This window comes from Lissotriton vulgaris, chromosome 8 (assembly GCF_964263255.1).
Source record: "Lissotriton vulgaris chromosome 8, aLisVul1.2, whole genome shotgun sequence".
Taxonomy (NCBI): Eukaryota; Metazoa; Chordata; class Amphibia; order Caudata; family Salamandridae; genus Lissotriton; species Lissotriton vulgaris.
In genome coordinates, this window is record NC_141696.1 from 1,534,577,085 (window position 1) to 1,534,596,107 (window position 19,023).

General features: G+C 51.2%; 1 protein-coding gene across 1 annotated transcript in view; it reads right to left on the reverse strand.

Annotated features, from left to right (window-relative positions):
• The window catches only part of LOC147700301 (uncharacterized), a 91,332-nt gene extending 86,843 nt beyond the window's left edge, over positions 1-4,489 (reverse strand). Inside the window, exon 1 of the mRNA XM_086935664.1 lies at positions 4,272-4,489. Within this exon, the coding sequence (XP_086791790.1) occupies positions 4,272-4,295 (24 nt within the window). The 5' untranslated portion in view covers positions 4,296-4,489. The remainder of the gene's footprint in view (positions 1-4,271) is intronic.
• Between the last annotated feature and the right edge of the window lie 14,534 nt (positions 4,490-19,023).

Consider the following 19,023-nt stretch of genomic DNA (forward strand, 5'->3'; position numbering starts at 1 on the left):
AGACAAGAGTAATGTGGTTAAAACCAACTCTCTGACCAAGCGAATTCCAGCCGGATTTCCTACAATGCATGTTGTTTACTGGACCATGAAGCTTCCCCAGGCACGTGCTTGGCCTGTCACACCACCATCAAAGGCTTCTGATCCCCCTCACTCACACCCCATATGCTCCTTTCCTCCCTCCCACTCGCTGGCTCCCCCGACCCCCCACCAGGCTCTTGAAGTGCGACGCTTCACCAGCGCTTCCCTCCCACTCGCTCACTCCCCTTCTCCCCCGCCCTAGCTTTTTTTCCTCAACTTAAAGCTCTGCATCTCACAGATGCTGCAAATGGAAAGATTAGGATCTTTACAACAAGCCTGATTCTCACTCAATTAGCTCGTCCTGGTTTTCTTTCCCAGCATTGAAACATGTTGATGTTTCACATTATAGCAGACTTTCAGGCTGCTTTTTTTTCCACAGAATTTTTTTTATATCTAACAGAATAGGATACACTAAAATAGTCTCGACCTTTTTTCTTTTTGACACACACAGCGTTCACGTTACATTTTTATTTAATTCGCTTTCGTCCAGGAGGGATGTTGTTGAACACCTATCATTTGCAACAAAAATGGGCCTGGTAAGTTTTAACTTATTTTCTAAAGTTACCAACCGTAATATAATGCCTCACAGAGACATGGTGATGCCAGTGTGCAATCACTGCCAGTGCTGCCCCCCCAGCTGCATGCACCTTGCTCAACATAGAGCCCAGCCAGAAATGTACAAGTAAAGGCTTCTTCCACAGACGTATTTTTTGAATTTTAAGTGATCTCTGCTCTCCCCCCATTCTCAGTGCTTTAAGTGGGATCAAAACGGTGGGGGCTGGGTGTCCAAAGGGGGCATGTCGAAAAAAAGCATATCGAGAATTACTTTCCAAAAATCTTTAAAAATTTGAGCCAAAATCCTGTTCTTGAGACAGAGCGCCCCATGATCATGATTTAGTACCGGAGTTTTCTTTAATTGCTTCAGATATATCGAACAACAATGGCATGCACCTAAAACAAGCCAGATCTATTGACTTTACCAATGCTTACTGTCAGTATCATAGAATGAGTAGCACCAGTCACAACGTTGTGAATAACAAGAATAGAAGATGTTTCGGTTGTACTGAATTTTACAGTTCTGTGGAAGTCCGAGGCAGATTAGGAGTTAAACATTCACTCCAGTTCTTCCTTCTTTCCATGCATTCTCTCCTTCTGTTGCATCCATATTTTGCTGAAATGCGCCACTGCATATTTTACACATCAGCTCCCTTTTCTTCAGCACGGTCTGGTCAATCGGACCTTTTGCAGACTCTTATCTGTGTCACCCCTTCACTATGCCCTTGCACACACACAAAGACTAACAACACGTGCACCAGACTCGCGCTGCGTCACACAATCGAACATCGCTCAGAGAGGCCAATAATAGCATGAGCATGCAATCTGCATCCCTTCATGAAACACGCCTTGCTTAATGGGGGCCTTTGATGAACACCCACTCATGACCTGACATCATCTAGACATCTAGAGGTTCCGTTCAGTTCATGCTCTGTGGAAGAGTCATGCGTAGCATGAAAATTCTACAGAAACAGAACATCTGTAAATCGTAAACAAACTGGAGTGACTGCAAGATGAAGTAAATAATGTGAAATGGAAAGAGGGACTTACTTACCCGATGACATGGGTTGCCCTAAGGGTCGTGAATGTATTGAGAAACAACCCGTGTTCAGGAGTGTACTATTAATGGCGCGTTTTGCTGTGAAGTTCAATCAGTGTGGGCAAAGACGTTTTAAGTCTAAGATGCACACAGCCACGAAAAGACTCTGAAATATTGAAACTGGTGCATATCAAGCAACTAACAGGTACTTAAGTAGCCAGCTGACACACTTTTTAATTCAACATTCAATGCTCTTTTTCAAACGCTGAGTTGTCTAAGCAAAACAATATTGTAATCGTTCAACAAAAATATCATTTTTTTTTATTAATCTAATAGTAGCAGATTCGAGATGTGACTATATTTCTACACACGCCTCTCTCTACACACACTTCTCTCTATCTATTGCCCTCGCTCTATCTATCTACCTTACTCTATCTGTCTATCTATCGCCCTCACTATCTATGTCTATCTATCTATCGCCCTCACTTTATCTATCTATCGCCCTCCCTTTATCTATCTATCGCCCTCCATCTATCTATCTATCTATCTATCGCCCTCCCTCTATCGCCCTCCATCTATCGCCCTCCCTCTATCTATCGCCCTCCCTCTATCTATCGCCCTCCCTCTATCTATCTATCTATCTATCACACTCACTCTATCTATTGCACCACCACCGCATCACTCAAAGGCACCACAACATCACTATGCGCTACCACAACATCACTGAATGCCACCACAGCATTGATCTGTGCAACCATTCAACAACAACTGGTTCAAATATGTTCTCTCAATGTTTCAAGCTTTATTACAAATGTCACGAAAAGATGTTAATATTTCACTTCTGTTCTTGGATTTTCAACACAATAAAATACACTGAACATAATCTTCCCAAAAGTTATTTACAAAAGTTTAAGCTATTGCCATTATAAATTACAATAACTTTTATTTAAGTATTAATTCTTAAAAAAAATAAAAGCCATTGTTATTTGTAATATTAATACATCTAAGTCATGTAAATACAACACATATTGCATTAAAATGCTATAGGTGTCACGTTTGCAAAAGTTAAAACTATTGGCATTTTAAATGACAAAGCTATTAATTTCACGATTTTCAAAACCAAAACATAAATAAAAAAATTGTCATTTACAATACCAATACCTCAAACTTTCCTAATGCGAGACCTATTGCATTGCAAATGCATGTTTTCATCCTACTTAACGCCTTGAATGCCATCCCATTCTGAACCAGCATTCTATGCAACATTTTGAACAGGCCCCTGGCAGAACATTAGGGGGTCTTCTCTGGACAAAGATGAGGTGTGTGGAATAACTCTTCTCACGAGTCCCAGTGCTTTCTAAAAGCTAGAATTGTGGTTAACCTGTTTAATGGATATTTCATCTCATGCACAGTGTCACTGGGAGGTTTAATAAGAATCCCTAAGTGTAACAGCAGGCAATAAGTGTAGTTATGAAAACATCTGGGAGATTTCTGGCCCTTGTGTTGGGTGAGCTAACATGCAAATCAGGTAAAATGCTGGTCAGGTGACAACTCCATCTGTATCTTGCTACGTCCTATGTGCACAATTGTTGGAAGTAATTCACCTCACATGTAAGAAAACCACACATGGCTCACTAAGTTTCTGTCAAGAATCAATCAATCAGCATTTATATAGCACAGCACTGTCACCCCTAGGGGTATCTGGACGCTGTGGATGCAAATCTCCATTGAAGAGCCTGGTCAGAAACAAGCAAAAAGAGAGAAAATAAAAGGTGTTAAACTAACAGTAAGAGGAAAAATAAAATGCAGAAAGTGCCAAAGTAAAGGACAGTAACAAGCAAAAAGAGGCAAAATAAAGATCAGAAAGAGGCAGAATAGGTCAAAAACTAACAGGAGGCAAAATAAATGGTAATTTACCACGCTAAAACGAGCAGGAAGATGCAAAAATAACAGATAGCAATAGGAAAAATGAAAAGGCAGAAAACGAGCAGAGGAGACGCAAACCTAAGGCAGCAGAGGGTGGCGGACTGCAAGCAGGCTGAACAGCAGGACTGTCGCAGGGGGAGCTGGCAGGAGACCCACTCAATGGGGTCCCGCTGCGGCCTCCATTAAGTAGGTACTTGGAGAGGACGGTCCACTGGGTGGCGGGAGGAAAGAACGAATGCGCTCTGATACTTACAGGTCGAGCTAGCGCTATATAAAACTTTTAAAAGAAAAAAAAGAAAAGAAACGAACAAAAATAGGCAGAAAGAAGAAAAATAAGGGTCAGAAAGATGGCAAGATAACGGGCAGAAAGAGACAAAATAAAGGTCAGAAACAAGCAGGTATGTGCAAAAATAACGTGCAGAAACGAGCAGTAAGAGTTAAAATGAACAGAAGGCAGAAAATGAGCAGAGGAGCGCAAACCTGGAGCAGTAGAGGTCAGCGGACTGCGGGCAGGGTGAACAGAAGTGTCGCAATCGGGGGTTTGGCGGGAGGAGCGGGTCCTGTCACGGCACCGCCATCACCGGCAATCACGGTATTGTATGAAATATTATAGAATTTTAAAACAACATATTTTATATCCCGACAAAAAGCGGAGCATATACACACGACTCACTTTTTCCGATCCCTGGTGGTACATTTCTCTCTTTCTCCCCCGCGTACACTCAGAGGTCAAAACGCAGCCTGGACTGAAGCCGGACCGAGGGTGGAGGGTGAATAACACCGCTGCCCGGGCCCCCGATAAATACCTCAGTACGGAGGAGAAGTCAAAGTTCAGTACATGGCTCCTCCCTGAATAACAGGAAACAAGCCCGAGCACCAAAACGCCTGAATGTAAACAACGCCCAGAAACAGACGGCGTTCGGCTGCAACTGGGCATGCGCAAAGAGGAGAGACTTATTTACAGCGCACGCGCAGAGAGGTGGTACTATCGCCAGCGCATGCGCTCAGAAACAGACAAGGTAAAATGCGCAGCCACAGCACGGTCTGCTGCGCACAGAGGAGATACTTCTCTCGAGCGCACGCGTAGAGAAAAGATACTTACCTCCAGCGCATGCGCAGACAAAAGATAAACACACCCCTCTTACGTGTAAAGGGAAACTTGGTTTTCATCACCGTCTTTTGTGTGTTTTTTTCCTGCAGTTTTGATGTAGCGCGAACTCGACCTAGAGGTATCGGACTGGTCACACACACTACACATTTCTTTAGTATTTTACTTAGCATTATTAGCTCCCATCAAAGTCGGTACTTTCAACTTACCTGAAGTCTCCTGCGTAGTCTCTGCACTACATTTAGTCACAGGGAAATCAAATGATTTGCCGCGAATCACGGGGAAATAAGATGATGTTGAAATCGGATAGATTGATCCAGTGCCGTGACTCGAACCTGGTTCTCCCAGAGTTCAAATCTGGAAGCTCTGGCTGCAACACTATGTCCCTACCATTTATTTGTGCTGTTTTATATATCGCGACCTTAGTGTGGTGTTGTGTCCTGGGGTGAGGGTTTAGGTGCTGTTGTGTTGTGTGAGGGGACCCACCGTGGGGATTAGGGGGCCAGTCTACACTGTGGGGGCAACCTGGGTAATCTACCTCTTAGGCACGTGGCCTGGGCCTAGCAATAACAACACGGACACTCGGGTATGCTTGATGGCTATTCGTGTCGTCGCCAACTGGCGTACGTACGCTCGTAGACCCTTTTTATTGGCAGGGTCACGTGGGTCTACGCTGTGCGCCGGTTGCGCCACAGACGTAGATAAACTAGAACATAACATTCCTTTCCAACCACAAAATGAAAACAACAAAAACATAACAGTCGGACAGTTCTGTATTGAAATGTTCAGGACGCCACCGGGTGGTATCAGCATACAGTCTAGGAATGGGTGTGTCAATGAACAATCAAAAATAGTGGAACAGTCTTACGTGAAGTAGTCTCGAAGGCGGCGAGATGGCTCTGGATTCTTTTTCAGGTGGTAGCAACTTGGGGCCCCTGTTCGGCGTGGCACCAGCCCCAGCCGGGGATGGTTGTTGATGTTCACTGGCCACAGGACTGCCTCCACCCTGTTCCATACCATGGTCCTCGGATGTGTTCGGATGATGGTCTTCCTCTCTGGTGGAGTCGAGGGGCTCTTGTTCCTCAGAATTGTCTGAGGCTGCGGGCGGGGACAGAGGCTCTAGGCTGATCACCTCTGGGCTCGCTGGGGGCTCCGAGGGAGAGACCGCCGCGGTCTCCGGATGAAAGATTTTAAAGTGAGATATGTTGTGAGTGATCACCTCTCGACCGCGGGCCGCTATCACTCGAGTTCCTTTCACGTTGACTACCCTCCAGGGTCGGGCTTCATATGTGAGTCTGAACTTCCCACTGGTGACGCGATTCTTTAGCAGTACCAGATTTCCACGGGTGATCTGTGGAGCCTTGGCTCTCCGGCGTTGGCTTGTCTGGGCATATGATTTCCGTCGTCGGGCTTCGATCTGTTCTTCATTTGAGGACGCCAGTTTCCAGTGAGGGTGATGAGGAATGGAGTCCACGACCACTCTCCTCATGAGAACATGTCCTGGGGCGACTCCCGTGGTTATGTGGGGTGTTTGCCGATAGCTCCTTAGGAATGTGAATATTGCCAATTCCGCGGATTGTCCTTTCTCATGAGCTATTCTGATGACTTTGTTGAGGGTCCTCATGAAATGTTCGGCTTCTCCATTTGCTTGTGGCCAGCGGGGCGTTATCCGGCGATGTTGTATCCCCAGGATGCTCAGGTAGTTGGCGAATTCCTGCCCTTGAAAGGGAGGGCCATTGTCAGTCCGTAGTTCTTTGATCAGACCATGGGTTGCTATGATTTTCTCCAGTTTGGGGATGACCTCCGCCTCACTAGTGGTCGCTAGGATTTCCACTTCTGGGTACTTGGAGTGATCATTGATGGCCACCATGGTGTGCCGTACATCCGGAAGGCTGCCAAAATCTAGGCTGATGCATTCCCAGGGATGTTGTGGCCGGGGTTCAACGACTATGGGAGCTTCTCGTGGGGCATCCCCTGTGACCTGGCAGGCTGCACATGATCTCACCGTGGCCTCCACTAGATCGTCCATGAGGGGAAACCATACCTTGGTTCTTAGCCGGGATTTTGTTTTCACCATTCCCTGGTGGCCCACATGAGCCAGCTGTACCATGCGAGCCGTGAGGGCAGATGGTATTACCAGTCGGTGGCCCCGCAGTAGACATCCGGTATCATCCTCGTTGATCTAGCCTCCACTAGATCGTCCATGAGGGGAAACCATACCTTGGTTCTTAGCCGGGATTTTGTTTTCACCATTCCCTGGTGGCCCACATGAGCCAGCTGTACCATGCAAGCCGTGAGGGCAGATGGTATTACCAGTCGGTGGCCCCGCAGTAGACATCCGGTATCATCCTCGTTGAGTTCCTCACGCACATGGTATAGACTTTCCAAGATGCGTTGTGCTTCTGGGGTCAATATCTTCCAGCTTTCCCTGGCTCGGTGCCAGTTTCCACTCTGGAGAGCTGCTCGGGCTTTTTGCAGGCAGTCATCCGCCTGAGTGGCTTCTGCAATTCTCTCCAAAGATACTGGCATTGGGCAGGATCTGGCCGTGATGCACCTCACGTAAGCTTCAGTGTCCGCCGCGTCTTTCATTTCTTCCCTGGTCGCAGCTCTCGGGTGTCGGGAAAGAAAGTCCGCCGGATTTCTTGATCCTGGCTGGTATTCTACTCGGCAGTTGTAGTCTTGGAGTTGAAGCATCTATTTCTCTATGCGTGGGGGAGGTTTCGTGGATGTGCCTGAGAAGAGGGCTACCAGCGGCTTGTGGTCCGTAGCTACTGTGAATGGCTTCCCGTATACATACAGGTGGAAATGCCGGCACCCCCAGTGGATAGCTATCGCCTCCTTCTCGATTAGCGAGTATCTTTGTTCAGTCTCGGTGAGAGAGCGGCTCGCAAAAGCCACCAGGGTCCAATCTTCATCCGCTCTTTGTCTTTGCATCAAGACTGCTCCCAGGCCGACCGGGCCCGCATCCACGGCGACTAGTGTTAGTTTCCGGGGGTCGAAGAAGGCCAGAGTGGTGGCGTCTGAGAGGGCCTCCTTGATCTCCTGAAATGCTTTGGCTTGTTCCGGTCCCCATCTCCACGGCGTGTTCTCTTTGGTGAGGTCTCTCAGCGGTAGTATGAGGTTGGCCAGGTCTCGGATGAACCTCCCGAAGTAATTTACCATCCCCAGGAAGCTGCGGACTTCAGTGACAGTTGTGGGAGGAGCAGCGGCTTTAATGTCTTTCACCTTGTCGGGGTCTGGGTTAACCCCGTCGGCTGAGAAGGTGTATCCGAAGAATTGTAATTTGCGTTTCAGGAACTCACACTTCTCGCGATGGAGGGTAAGGCCTGCCTTTCTGAGTCTTTTGAACACTTGCACTAGCCGGGCATTGTGTTCCTGCACTGTGCGGGCATGGATCATGATATCGTCGCTGACGTTGATTACTCCCGGTATATCAGTGATCAGTTCCTGTATCACGATTTGGAATACTTCCGCTGCGCTGGGCATGCCAAAACTGAGACAAGTGTATCTCCTGAGTCCCACATGCGTGGGAAAGGTCGTTATGTTACGCGACTCTTCATCGAGCACTAGCTGATGATAACCAGATCGGAGATCCAGTTTTGAGAACCAGCTTGCCCTGGCCATTTCACCTATGAGATCGTCGATTGTGGGGGTTATGTGGCGCTCCCTCTTGATGGCCGCGTTGGGGAGTCGCAAGTCCACACAGATTCGGACAGCTCCTGGTTGCTTCGGTTTGCGTGTGACCACTATGGGTGATACCCACGGAGTGGGGCCTGTTACCTTTTCTATGATGCCCGCTTCTTCCAGCTTTTTAAGCTCCTCCTCCACGAGTGGTCTGAGATGAAATGCGATCCTGCGATGTCGTAAGGCTACCGGTTGGACAGTGGGGTCGATGTGGAGATGTATCTTGCTTCCAGTGAACTTCTCGATGCCTTTGAAGATGTCAGCAAACTCCGTGATGAGTTGTTGGATGGATTCCTGTTGCACCCCAAACGCAAATGTGACAATTCCCAGGTCTTCTGCCGCCCGGCATCCAAGCAACATGCCTTGCCCATCCTCCGCTACAAATATGTTGGCCGTGATGGAACGATCTCCGTGCGAGATGGATGTCTTGAATTTTCCTCGAATTTTGAGAGGGGTTTCCTGCCCATACGCGAAGACGGTAATGGGTGACGGGCTGAGCATAGGTCCATGGTCTGGTACAGCGTGGCCGCCAGGAGATTGATGGTTGCTCCGGTGTCGACCACAGCCATGAGTTCCTGTTTGCCCACCTGGATGCCACATTGTGGTAGTCGCCTGGTCCGGCTGACCGCCGTGCCGATCATGTGTACCCTGTGGACGACCCTCTCCTCTTCCTCGTCATCGTCCATATCACTTTGACTAGGGTCACCCTCTGGTATGGTGTTCACCACTTGCCTTGGTTTTTGATACTTTTTGGACCTACAGACTTTTTCGAAGTGGTTGAAACGACCACACCCAGAGCATCGCTTCCCTTTGGCCGGGCACTCTGCTGCTTGGTGGGGTGATCCTCCACAATATCCGCATGTCTTTCCGGATGCGCCGGCTGTCGCACCGGTGCCCTTCTTGTTCCATTTCGTCGGGGGCTTTACGGTCACTTTGTTGACCGGTTCGGCTTTCACCGGGGCGTGAAGGGCCGCTTCCATGTGGGCTGCTCGGGCCTTTGATAGCTCTTTGGTTCGCCCTAGGGTTAGTATGTCCGCCAGGGGCTTCCCTGACTCTTCGAGGATGCGTTCTCTGAGTTTGGCTGACGCGCACCCCTGGTTGATCTATCCCCGTATTTCCTCAGTGACGTCCGCAAATCCACAGGTTGATGCAAGATTCTTTAATCGTGCGTGGTACGTGTCTAGTGACTCTTCAGGCAGCTGTCGCGCCTGTCTGAAGATGAACCGTTCATAGTCCTGATTAGCCATAGGCTCGAAGTGCCTGTTCAGAGCTTCTATCAATGTGCGGTGGGTTTTCGGCGACGCTTCCGTTAGCGTCTTTGCAATGTTGTGGACGTCTTTACCCCCAAGGTGCAGGACCATGGCCCTTTTCTGGTCCTTATGGACTTTGGTGGCTTCAAAGAAAATTATCAGCCTGTCAACCCAGTCCTTCCATTTCGGAGCTAGTGACGATGGTGATCCTTCCACTGTGAAAGGCTCAATTGGTGGTATTGTGGCCATGTTTGTGGTGATGTTGCGCTGACTAAGAGATAGTGCGAGTGCTGTTGGCCTTGCTGAGCCCTCTTGAGTTCTGTGCTACTCGCTTTGAGTGTTGGATTGGCCACTGCTTATTGGGGGCGTGAACAGACTCCTGGCGTAGAGTGCAGGAGATCTTTCCACGTAGGGTAGCGTTGTGCCACTGTGTGTAGTGGACTTGGTGTTGCCAGTGCTTGTTGTTTTGTGTGTCCTGCTTTCTAGTTATCCTTGGGGTTGCCAGTGCTTGTTCGGCAGTGTGTCTCTTTCCTTGGGGAGAGCGTATTGCAGCTTTCGCCTGAGGTCTGCAAGTATTGTCCCTCCCCACCGCAGAGCACCTCCGGAGTCCTCTTCCCGGGCAGCACGGAGAGAGATGGGGGCGTGGCCACGGCCTCGTGGAGGTAGCGCGCTTCAGCGCATCGGCCGTCCGCCTGGATGCGGCGCTGCCCGTGGTTGTCGGGGCTCCTGGGAACCCGCGCGGGAGTGCAGGCGGGCCGGAGGCAGGGTGGCTAGCTGTGAGTACCCACGCGTGCACCGCCAATATACACAGCGGTTCCCCCTTTTATGGTGGCAGTGTTGTCCCGGTCGACGGTCCGGGCGGATGCTCCCCAGCGGGCGCCGCAGCTCACCTGATGAGATGACGGGCACCAGAGCAGTCCCGGTCGATGTTCCGGGCGTATCGTTGCACCGGCGTCGGGGTCCCGGGGCACGAGCGCCGCGAGCCGATGACAGAGCTCGCGGCCGCCACGGGGGAAAACGGTGCGCACACACACAGCGAGGGGATCCCACCCTCGTCGGCAGCTGTTGTGTTGTGTGAGGGGGCCCACCGTGGGGATTAGGGGGCCAGTCTACACTGTGGGGGCAACCTGGGTGACCTCGAGGGGCCGCCCTCCTTTTATTTTAACCCCGCAGGCCACGCCTGGCCTGCGGATTGGGTGGGTGCACAAGTGTTGGCCACTAGACCGCCAACTACTACATCCCTATCCAACTCAGTTCTTTTGTTTTATTTTTCGGAAAACAAACACGTCTTAACCACATGGCTGCTGCCCCGATTCCCCCCTGGTGCTGAACTTCCTCGAACAGGGTGTGGTCATGACGAAACCATTCCGTCATCAGCACAGCTCAACCGTGACTGATGACGGAATTGTTCCTTCATCAGCATCGAAGGGGTTAAACATGTCAACAGGTCTAATACATAGTCTCAGTACTTGCGTGAATCTCTGCCGGCGATATCTGGACACCTTCAGCAGGCATAGTCCCTCAGATGCTGGCTTGGATGGGGGTTCGGCTTCAGGCTGTATCTTTGGGTGCCGGTCCGCACGCCCATGCTGTCCGGGCCGGGGGCCTTGGAGCGAACCCCCTGCTGAAGTGAGGGCATTACTTCTGGGGTCTCACCAACTCCACCACTTACCAACTCTTCCTCCCAGCCTCCGGGCGCGGCGGTGGCCATGGAACTTGCTTGGTCACTTGAGGTCTCCCGGGGATGTTCTGACGGGACCTCCTTGAACCATGAGATGTTCTTGGATACTTCTTCTCCTTTTCGCACGGTTACCATGGTGCTGTGGTTAGCAGTGACCGTCCAGGTGCCTGGCTCGTAGTTTGTCCGGAACTTTCCTCCCTGACATCGGTTTCGTAGGATGACTGTCGCTCCAGGGCAGATCGTTCTTGGGGTGGCACGGCGGCGGATGCTCGCGTCCTGGTTGTGTCTTGTTCTTCTCCCTTGCTCTTCTTCGACCTCCAGCCGAGGTGACGACCACACTGGGCAGGTAGGGAGTAGATCTCGCCAGGGTCCCTGGAGCATGAGGACCCACGGGCTCCGCTGGGTCATACAGTGAGGTGTGCTTCGGTATTCCCTTAAAAATTAGTGGAGTCTCTGTTCCGGGTCTGCTTGTTCCACGACTGCTATGCGGATAATCTTGTTCAAAGTGCACATGAAACGTTTGACATCCCCGTTAGTCTGAGGCCACTGTGGGGTGATACGTCGGTGATTTATGCCTCGCTGCTTAAGGAATGTGGCAAACTCGGCCCCCTGGAATGGAGGACCATTGTCTCTGCGTACTTCTTGGGGAAAACCAAACATGGCGAAGATTTTCTTCAACACAGGTCCGACGTGGTTGAAAGCTGTGGATGCAACAGGTTCTACTATGGGATACTTTGAGTATGCGTCTATGACCACAAGCGTGTGTCTTCCTCCAGGGAAACTCCAAAAGTCTATGCTCACTTTGAACCACGGGACGGTGCAGGCCTCCTCAGTGATGACTGGGATTGGTTTCTCAGGGCCGTTTGTCAGCTGGCACGATGAACAGTGTCGGGCGTGTTCCTCCACCATGTCTTCTAATTCTGGGAACCAGACTTTCTCTTGCATTCGTGCCTTCATTTAGGTTACCCCTTGGTGTCCTCCGTGGGTTAATTGGACTGCCGGATGTTTGAGGCTCTGCGGGATTACTAGCCTGAACCCTCTCAGCAGGATGCCGCCGCTGGTGGCGCTAAGTTCGTGACGTACCTGCCACATTTTCGTTAGGGTGTCACGTTCTTCCAGGGTCCACGAGTTGGCCTGACAAAAGTAATTTGTCCACGACCCTTCTTGCACCGCACGCAATGTCCTGGTGTAGACTGTGTCAGCGGCGGCAGCTTCTCCCATATCGTCTAGGGACATGTTCTGGGGGCAAGCTGCAAGAGATATCAGATGGGCATATTGTTCAACGTCGTCAGCTTCTTCTTGCTTCTCCAACCAAACGGGGTGTCTCGAGAGGAAGTCAGCCGGGTTCTTGGATCCTGGGCGATATACCACCTCCATTTCATAAGGTTGCAGCTGGATGGCCCAGCGCTCGATGCGTGGAGGTGGGTGAGGTGCTGTTCCTTTAAAAAGGGAGACAAGAGGTTGATGGTCAGTGACCATGGTGAATGGTTGTCTCTTGAGGTACAGATGAAAGTGGTTGCAGGCCCACTTGATGGCGAGAGCCTCGCGCTCAATCTGAGCGTACCTTCTTTCTGTGGAGGTGAGGGACTTGCTGGCGAACGCTAAAGTGGCACAGTTCGTGTTCTTGGGCCAATACCGCTCCGAGCCCTACAGGGCTCGCATCGACCAGTACCTCAGTTCGCTTAGCGGGATCAAAGTAGGCCAGCGTGGCTTGTCCTAGGAGGGCATCTTTTATTCCTTGGAAGGCCTCTTTCTCCCTTGGGCCCGATTGCCAGGTTGCATCCGCTTTCGTAAGGGCCCGCATCGGCTCTGCCCGGGTGGCCAGACTTGGTATAAATCTCCCGCAGTACGTGGCCATCCCCAGGAAGCTCTGTACTTCTGTTGGTGTTGTAGGTGTGGGGGTAGCCTTGATCGCCTGCGACTTCCTTGGGTCTACTTGGATGCCTTCTTGGTTGAATACATAGCCGAAGAATTCGAGGAATGGTTGAAAAAACTGGCATTTGTCCTTATGTAGGGTTGCTCCATACTCGCTGAGGCATCTCAGTGTGTTGCGGAGGTGTTTACGGTGATCAGCAGCCGTCGGCGAGTGGATGAGAATGGCGTCACTGACGCTCAACAACCAGGGTAGACCCGACAGCAGCTCTCCTATGGTGTTCTGGAATACCTCAGCTGCTGAGGATATCCCGAAGTTCAGGCGCTTGTATCTCCTCAGCCCTAGGTGGGTGCTGAACGTGGGGCAGTTGGTGGTACCCAGCGTTCAAGTCGATTTTTGAGAACCACTTGGATCCAATGACATCTGCGGTGATGTAGTCCATTGTCGGCGTTATGTGGCGCTCTCTGCGGATAGCTTTATTTAGGAGTCTCATATCAATGCAGAGGCGTATGGCTCCCGGCTGTTTCGGCTTTTCGGATATGACCATCGGAGATACCCAGGGTGTGGGTCCGGATACTTTTCGATGACTCCCTGCTCTTCTAGGGCCTCTAGCTCCTTCTCCACCAGTGGCCGTAGGTGGAATGGGACTCTCCTGTGCCGCAAAGCGACCGGGGTGAAAGACTTGTCTATGTGAAGCTTGATTGGGTCACACTTGATACACCCTAGCCCTTGGAAGAGTTCGGGGAATTGGTTGAGTAACTCTCCTACTTGGTGCGTCTGGATCCTTCTAGCGAACAAGATGAGTCTGAGATCTTTCGCGGTGTGACTGCTCAGGAGGGTGTTCGCTTCTGTCAATGACATGGATTGTTGCGATTAGTTCGAGGTTATCTGCTTTGATAGGTGCCAATATCTTCCCTTTCAGTGGGAGGGGCGTGTCGGGTCCGTATGCGTAGATCTGGGGTTTTGATGGCACTACAGGAGGGTGAGGTCGTAGGCGTCGGTACAGTTGGAGCCCCATGACGTTCACCGTCGCTCCCGTGTCAATGACTGCTTTTACTTCTGTCCCCGCGATGTGAACAATGCATGTTGGTTGTGGTCAGCGACGTTGTTTGAGTTCTCTTGCGAAGGATACCAGGTATACCTCTTCTTCGTCATCGTCTGAGGAATCTTCTACCGTCGGCAGGTGTTTTGCGGGCCCTCTCTGTATGTGTTCAGGTGACGAGGCGTCTGTCACGGACCGTTGCCTAACGGCTCGCGTTGGGGGCTTCTGCCCGCGGAACTCTCGGTTCTTGTTGCGCCTTCTGCAGACAGATGCAAAGTGATTGGGTATCCCACAGTTGGTGCAGGTCTTCCCCTGGGCCGTACAGTCTTTGGCGGCGTGCAGCTCATGGCCGCAGTGTCCACATTTTGATCTTGAGGCCTCTACCTTCAGTCCTCTGAATGTGTCTCCTCTGGGTTTGGTTCAAATGGCATCGGACCGTTCCGTCTTGATGGAGTCAGATTTCCTGTGGGGCTTGGTTAGGGCTTGATCCATCTCGTTTGCTCTAGCTGCGGACAGGTCATGTGATCTTGCTAGTATCAGCATGTCCTCAAGCGCGATTCTTGGTTTGCGTAATATGAGTCCTCTTAAGGTCTTGTCGTGGCACCCCTGGATTAGTTGTTTCCTGATCTCTTTTGGCTGGTCTTCGTCAGTGCACGTGCTGGCAAGCTCTCAGAGACGTGTGTAAAACATGTCCATAGATTCTCCATCCCTCTGGCGGGCTTGAAGACTTCAAAATCAGGGTTTAGTTGCGGATCAAAATGGCCATTTAGCGCTGTCACTGCCGCATCGTAGTAATTCTGCCGCCCCTATATCGGGTAGATGCTTGAAAAGCTTGAAGATCTCGTCCCCCGCATAGTGGAGCAACAAAGACCTCTTTACTGTGTTGTCCGTCTCCCTGGTCGCGACAAAGTAGTTGTTGAGGCGTTCAATCCATATTCTCCAACGGGGGGAAGCTGATGCGGGATCTTCTAACTCACTGAAGGGAGGTAGGACTCCTGACACTGCGTGTTGGAATGGTATGCGGGTTGGCGCTGCGGCGTTGTTGTCGTCCCCCATGGCTTCCGGCTGTGGGTGCTCTTGAATGTGTTCAGGCCGGCGCAGGTTGACCCACGTGGTGTTCTGCCGTGTCCTCTCCTCTCCTCTGCCTATTGTACAGGCTGGTGATGGAGACAGAGTGCCTTGAAAAACACTGTTGCCCACGTGTGCCTTTGTTCAGCTGCTTGGTGTGTGGATAGTCCCTCTTTCTCCTTACTTTTCCTTATTTCCTTTTGCTTCTTTTCCTCCTGGGGGTGTCTGGCTCAGCACCAGGGTCCTCCTCCTGGCCGTTACAGCTCTGCCAGGCGAGGTCTCTGGCAGCTCGTCACTCTAGTTGGGCCCAGAGCCACGTCTTTCAGCATGGGCGTGGCCTGCTCATGCAGCTCGGCCTGGGCTCGTATGAGCGGGGCATTCGGTGCCCAGCCTCGTGCCTCCCTGTCAGGCACACGGACCCTCACGAGCTCTCCCACAGCAGGCGCGGCCGTTTCGGTGGTGGAGGCGGGGTGCGCACACGCCACAGGCGCCCGGCTGCTTCCGTCCAATGCGGCTCACAGCCGCGTCGTAAATCACCTGGGGCGGACGCGGTGCAGACTATCGCGTGGTGAGAGCGAGGATTGGGCACCCTCCGCTCGTCGCCAGTGTGGTGTCATGTCCTGGGGTGAGGGTTTAGGTGCCTTTAAGGGTATCAGGTATTGCGCGGGGGCAGGAGCGCACAAAGGACACAAACGGAGACCACTTGGTGTCTTGTTTGGAAGTGACAACCTCCTTTTATTTTAACCCCGCAGGCCATGCCTGGCCTGCGGATGGGGTGGGTGCACAAGTGTTGGCCACTAGACCGCCAACTACTACACTTAGCACACAGGTATTACAGCAATTTACACACAAACCAGTGGTTGCATGTTTTTAACCATGAGGAGGTTCAGATGATGTTTTTAAAACCCATGCAAGCCGTGCTTAATTTGAGCCGGCGGTTTCCGTTTCTGGTGCTTGGAACTGGCACTTAATTGTCAACACCGGAGCTTGTGACAGTCTGTCACAAGTTGGCGCGGTCTGGATAATTTAGAGATGACCACAACAACAGAGGTCTGCGAAAGATGCGGAGGGAAGAGAAGGGGTTCAGGGGACACAACCAGGAGAGACATAGAGACTGGAGCCAGAGACAGAACAAGGAGAGGAAGAGAGAACCCTTCGAGTTTCTGGAGGGAGGACCCACAGAGCCTTTACCAACATGGCCGCTGGTTCGGCAGAGATGCCTCGCTGCTGTGGAGTCTGAGCTGGCGGCTCTCCCCCCTCCGACCGGGAGCAGTGGTGATTGCGGGGAGTAGCCTGCGGCCGGTCCCGCCACAGACTCTCATGGACTCTTTACTTTTTCTTTTGTCCTGGCCGCCATTTTGCTGCTGTTTTCGGCCGCTTTTCTCTGGACCCTAACGCCATCTTGTCCATTCCCTCATCCTTTACCCTTTTCCCTCGTTTCACCCTTGATGATCCTCAAATGTTTCTTCCCTTTTCCGATTTGCCTTTTCTCCATACCCTTGTATCCCTCCCACCCTCCCTTGGTGCTGTGACTGCGTCCCCCCTCCGACCCCACTTAATGGAGCCCTGCTCTCCTGTTTTTTTTTTGGGGTCTTGACCTGAGAAAATCTACTATGTGTATATATATGTATATAGAGATAACTCTAATCACTAGTATATGCAGTAGACCTTACCGCACTCACCCGCACTATAATTGTGGTTGCACCCGCATTTTGCGGGATCTAGATAGCAGGGCTGCTGTGAGACTTGCTTTGCGGCGTTAGCCGCCATATTGGGAGACTCGCTTCACGGCGTTAGCCGCCATATTGGGTGAGTGAGTGTTAGTGAGAACGGGCCGTTCACTAGGCGCCATCTTGGTTGGCGGTCTAGAGGCTCGCATCGGTGGACTCCCGCGCCTGGACCGCATTTAAGGAGCTTTTTCCCCACACTCAGGTAGATCGCTGGAACCTGCACACGCGTTACTGCATTTGGCAGCTTTTAAATCTTTTAATCCCTTTGGCACTGTGCACGCTCGCTCTGTAACACGCGCACTCGCGTTTTATTTACTTTAGTGGCTTATAGTTTGTGGTAGGACTCACCCTCACTATAATTGTGGTTGCACCCGCATTTTGTGGGATCTAGATAGCAGGGCTGCTGTGAGACTCGCTTCGCGGCGTTAGCCGCCATATTGGGAGACTCGCTTCGCGGCGTTAGCCGCCATATTGGGTGAGTGAGTTTTAGTGAGAACGGGCCGTTCACTAGGCGCCATCTTGGTTGGCGGTCTAGAGGCTCGCATCGGTGGACTCCCATGCTTACGCTGATAAATAGCAATGGCGGACCCTACGCGCAGCGTTGGCGCGCAGTGGGCGCGTCGTTGGCACGCCGGAGGTGCGCCAGAGGTAAGCCTGTTTGCACCCGTTCGCGCACAGGGCGCGCTGGCAGCTGGAAATACTGCCCATGCGGACTCCCCCCTTTTAATCTACACAAAAGAGGAGCTCCTTAGCTTGAAATCTGCTGATATACCTGGCCATCAGCCCCCTACATCTAATAGATGTCAGGAAATCTTGTCCTGTGGCTTGCTAAATGTGAGATCACTCTGTAAGCACTTCATGGAGATAGCGCTACTCATTGAACAACATGAACTGGACGCTCTCTTCATGACGGAAACTTGGACCAGGACAGATAGTATAGTGGAGCTGGGTCAAGCCTGCCCCCCAGGATATAAGATCAGACATATCCCTCGGGTTGGGGCGAGAGGAGGAGGCATAGGGTTAATCTACAGGGAATCGCTGGATTTCTGCCAGCTGGAAATCAAGGAGATCCCGGATTGTGAGCTGATGGGCTTCTCCTTGAAGGGGCAGAGTTGGGTTCTTTACACCGGTTTACTGTGTTATTGACCCCCGGCCTGCGCTCTGTCCGCCGTGACTGAGCTCACGGATTTGATCTATGACCTTTCAAACTCCCATGCCAGATTGGTAGTGTTAGGGGATTTCAATCTGTGGCCAGATGGACCAACAGACTTAGCTTTTAAATATTCGACCCAGGCCTGTTGTAACATTCATCTGGAGCAGCTAGTCCTTTCTCAAACTCACCAAAAGGGCCATGCTCTGAACCTTATCTTTGGTGCCCCCAGCCAGGTGACTGTCGAGAATATTCTACCACAATGCTGGACGGACCATGCCCTTGTCCTCTTTTCCTTGGCTCTCCCAGGGGGCTGCTCAAAAAACAGTAGCTCGGGAGCTGCTAAGACTGGTAGACAGTGGTCGAAGCTTTTGAAAGATGCCTTCTTGCCGAATTTGCTCCCTGGAATTTTTAAACTGGGAGGAAATGCGGAGGAAAGTTACAACTCTCTTACCCGGCAAATTACCGCCTCTTTAGACAAACTGGCCCCCCTGAGGAAAACGCGCAATAGAACCAAAACCGCAATGCCCTGGTTCTCGAGGGAGCTTCTCCAGCAAAAATTTCAGTGCAAGCGCGCTGAGCGGGTATGGAAAAAGCAGTACCTTGAATCTGACAAACTCCTCTTTAAGCAAGAACTAGCGGCTTATAAGTCGCAGATTAAGTGCGCTAAAGCTAAGTTCCTAGAGGAGACTCTATTGTCAGCCTCAAATAAAGCCCAGGCCCTGTTTAAAATCGTTAAAGACCTATCCCGCCCGGCCTGTGTTACAACAGATATTCCAGCCTCCCAACTGTTATGCGACTCGTTGGCCAAGGCCTTCGAGGATAAGATCGCGACTATT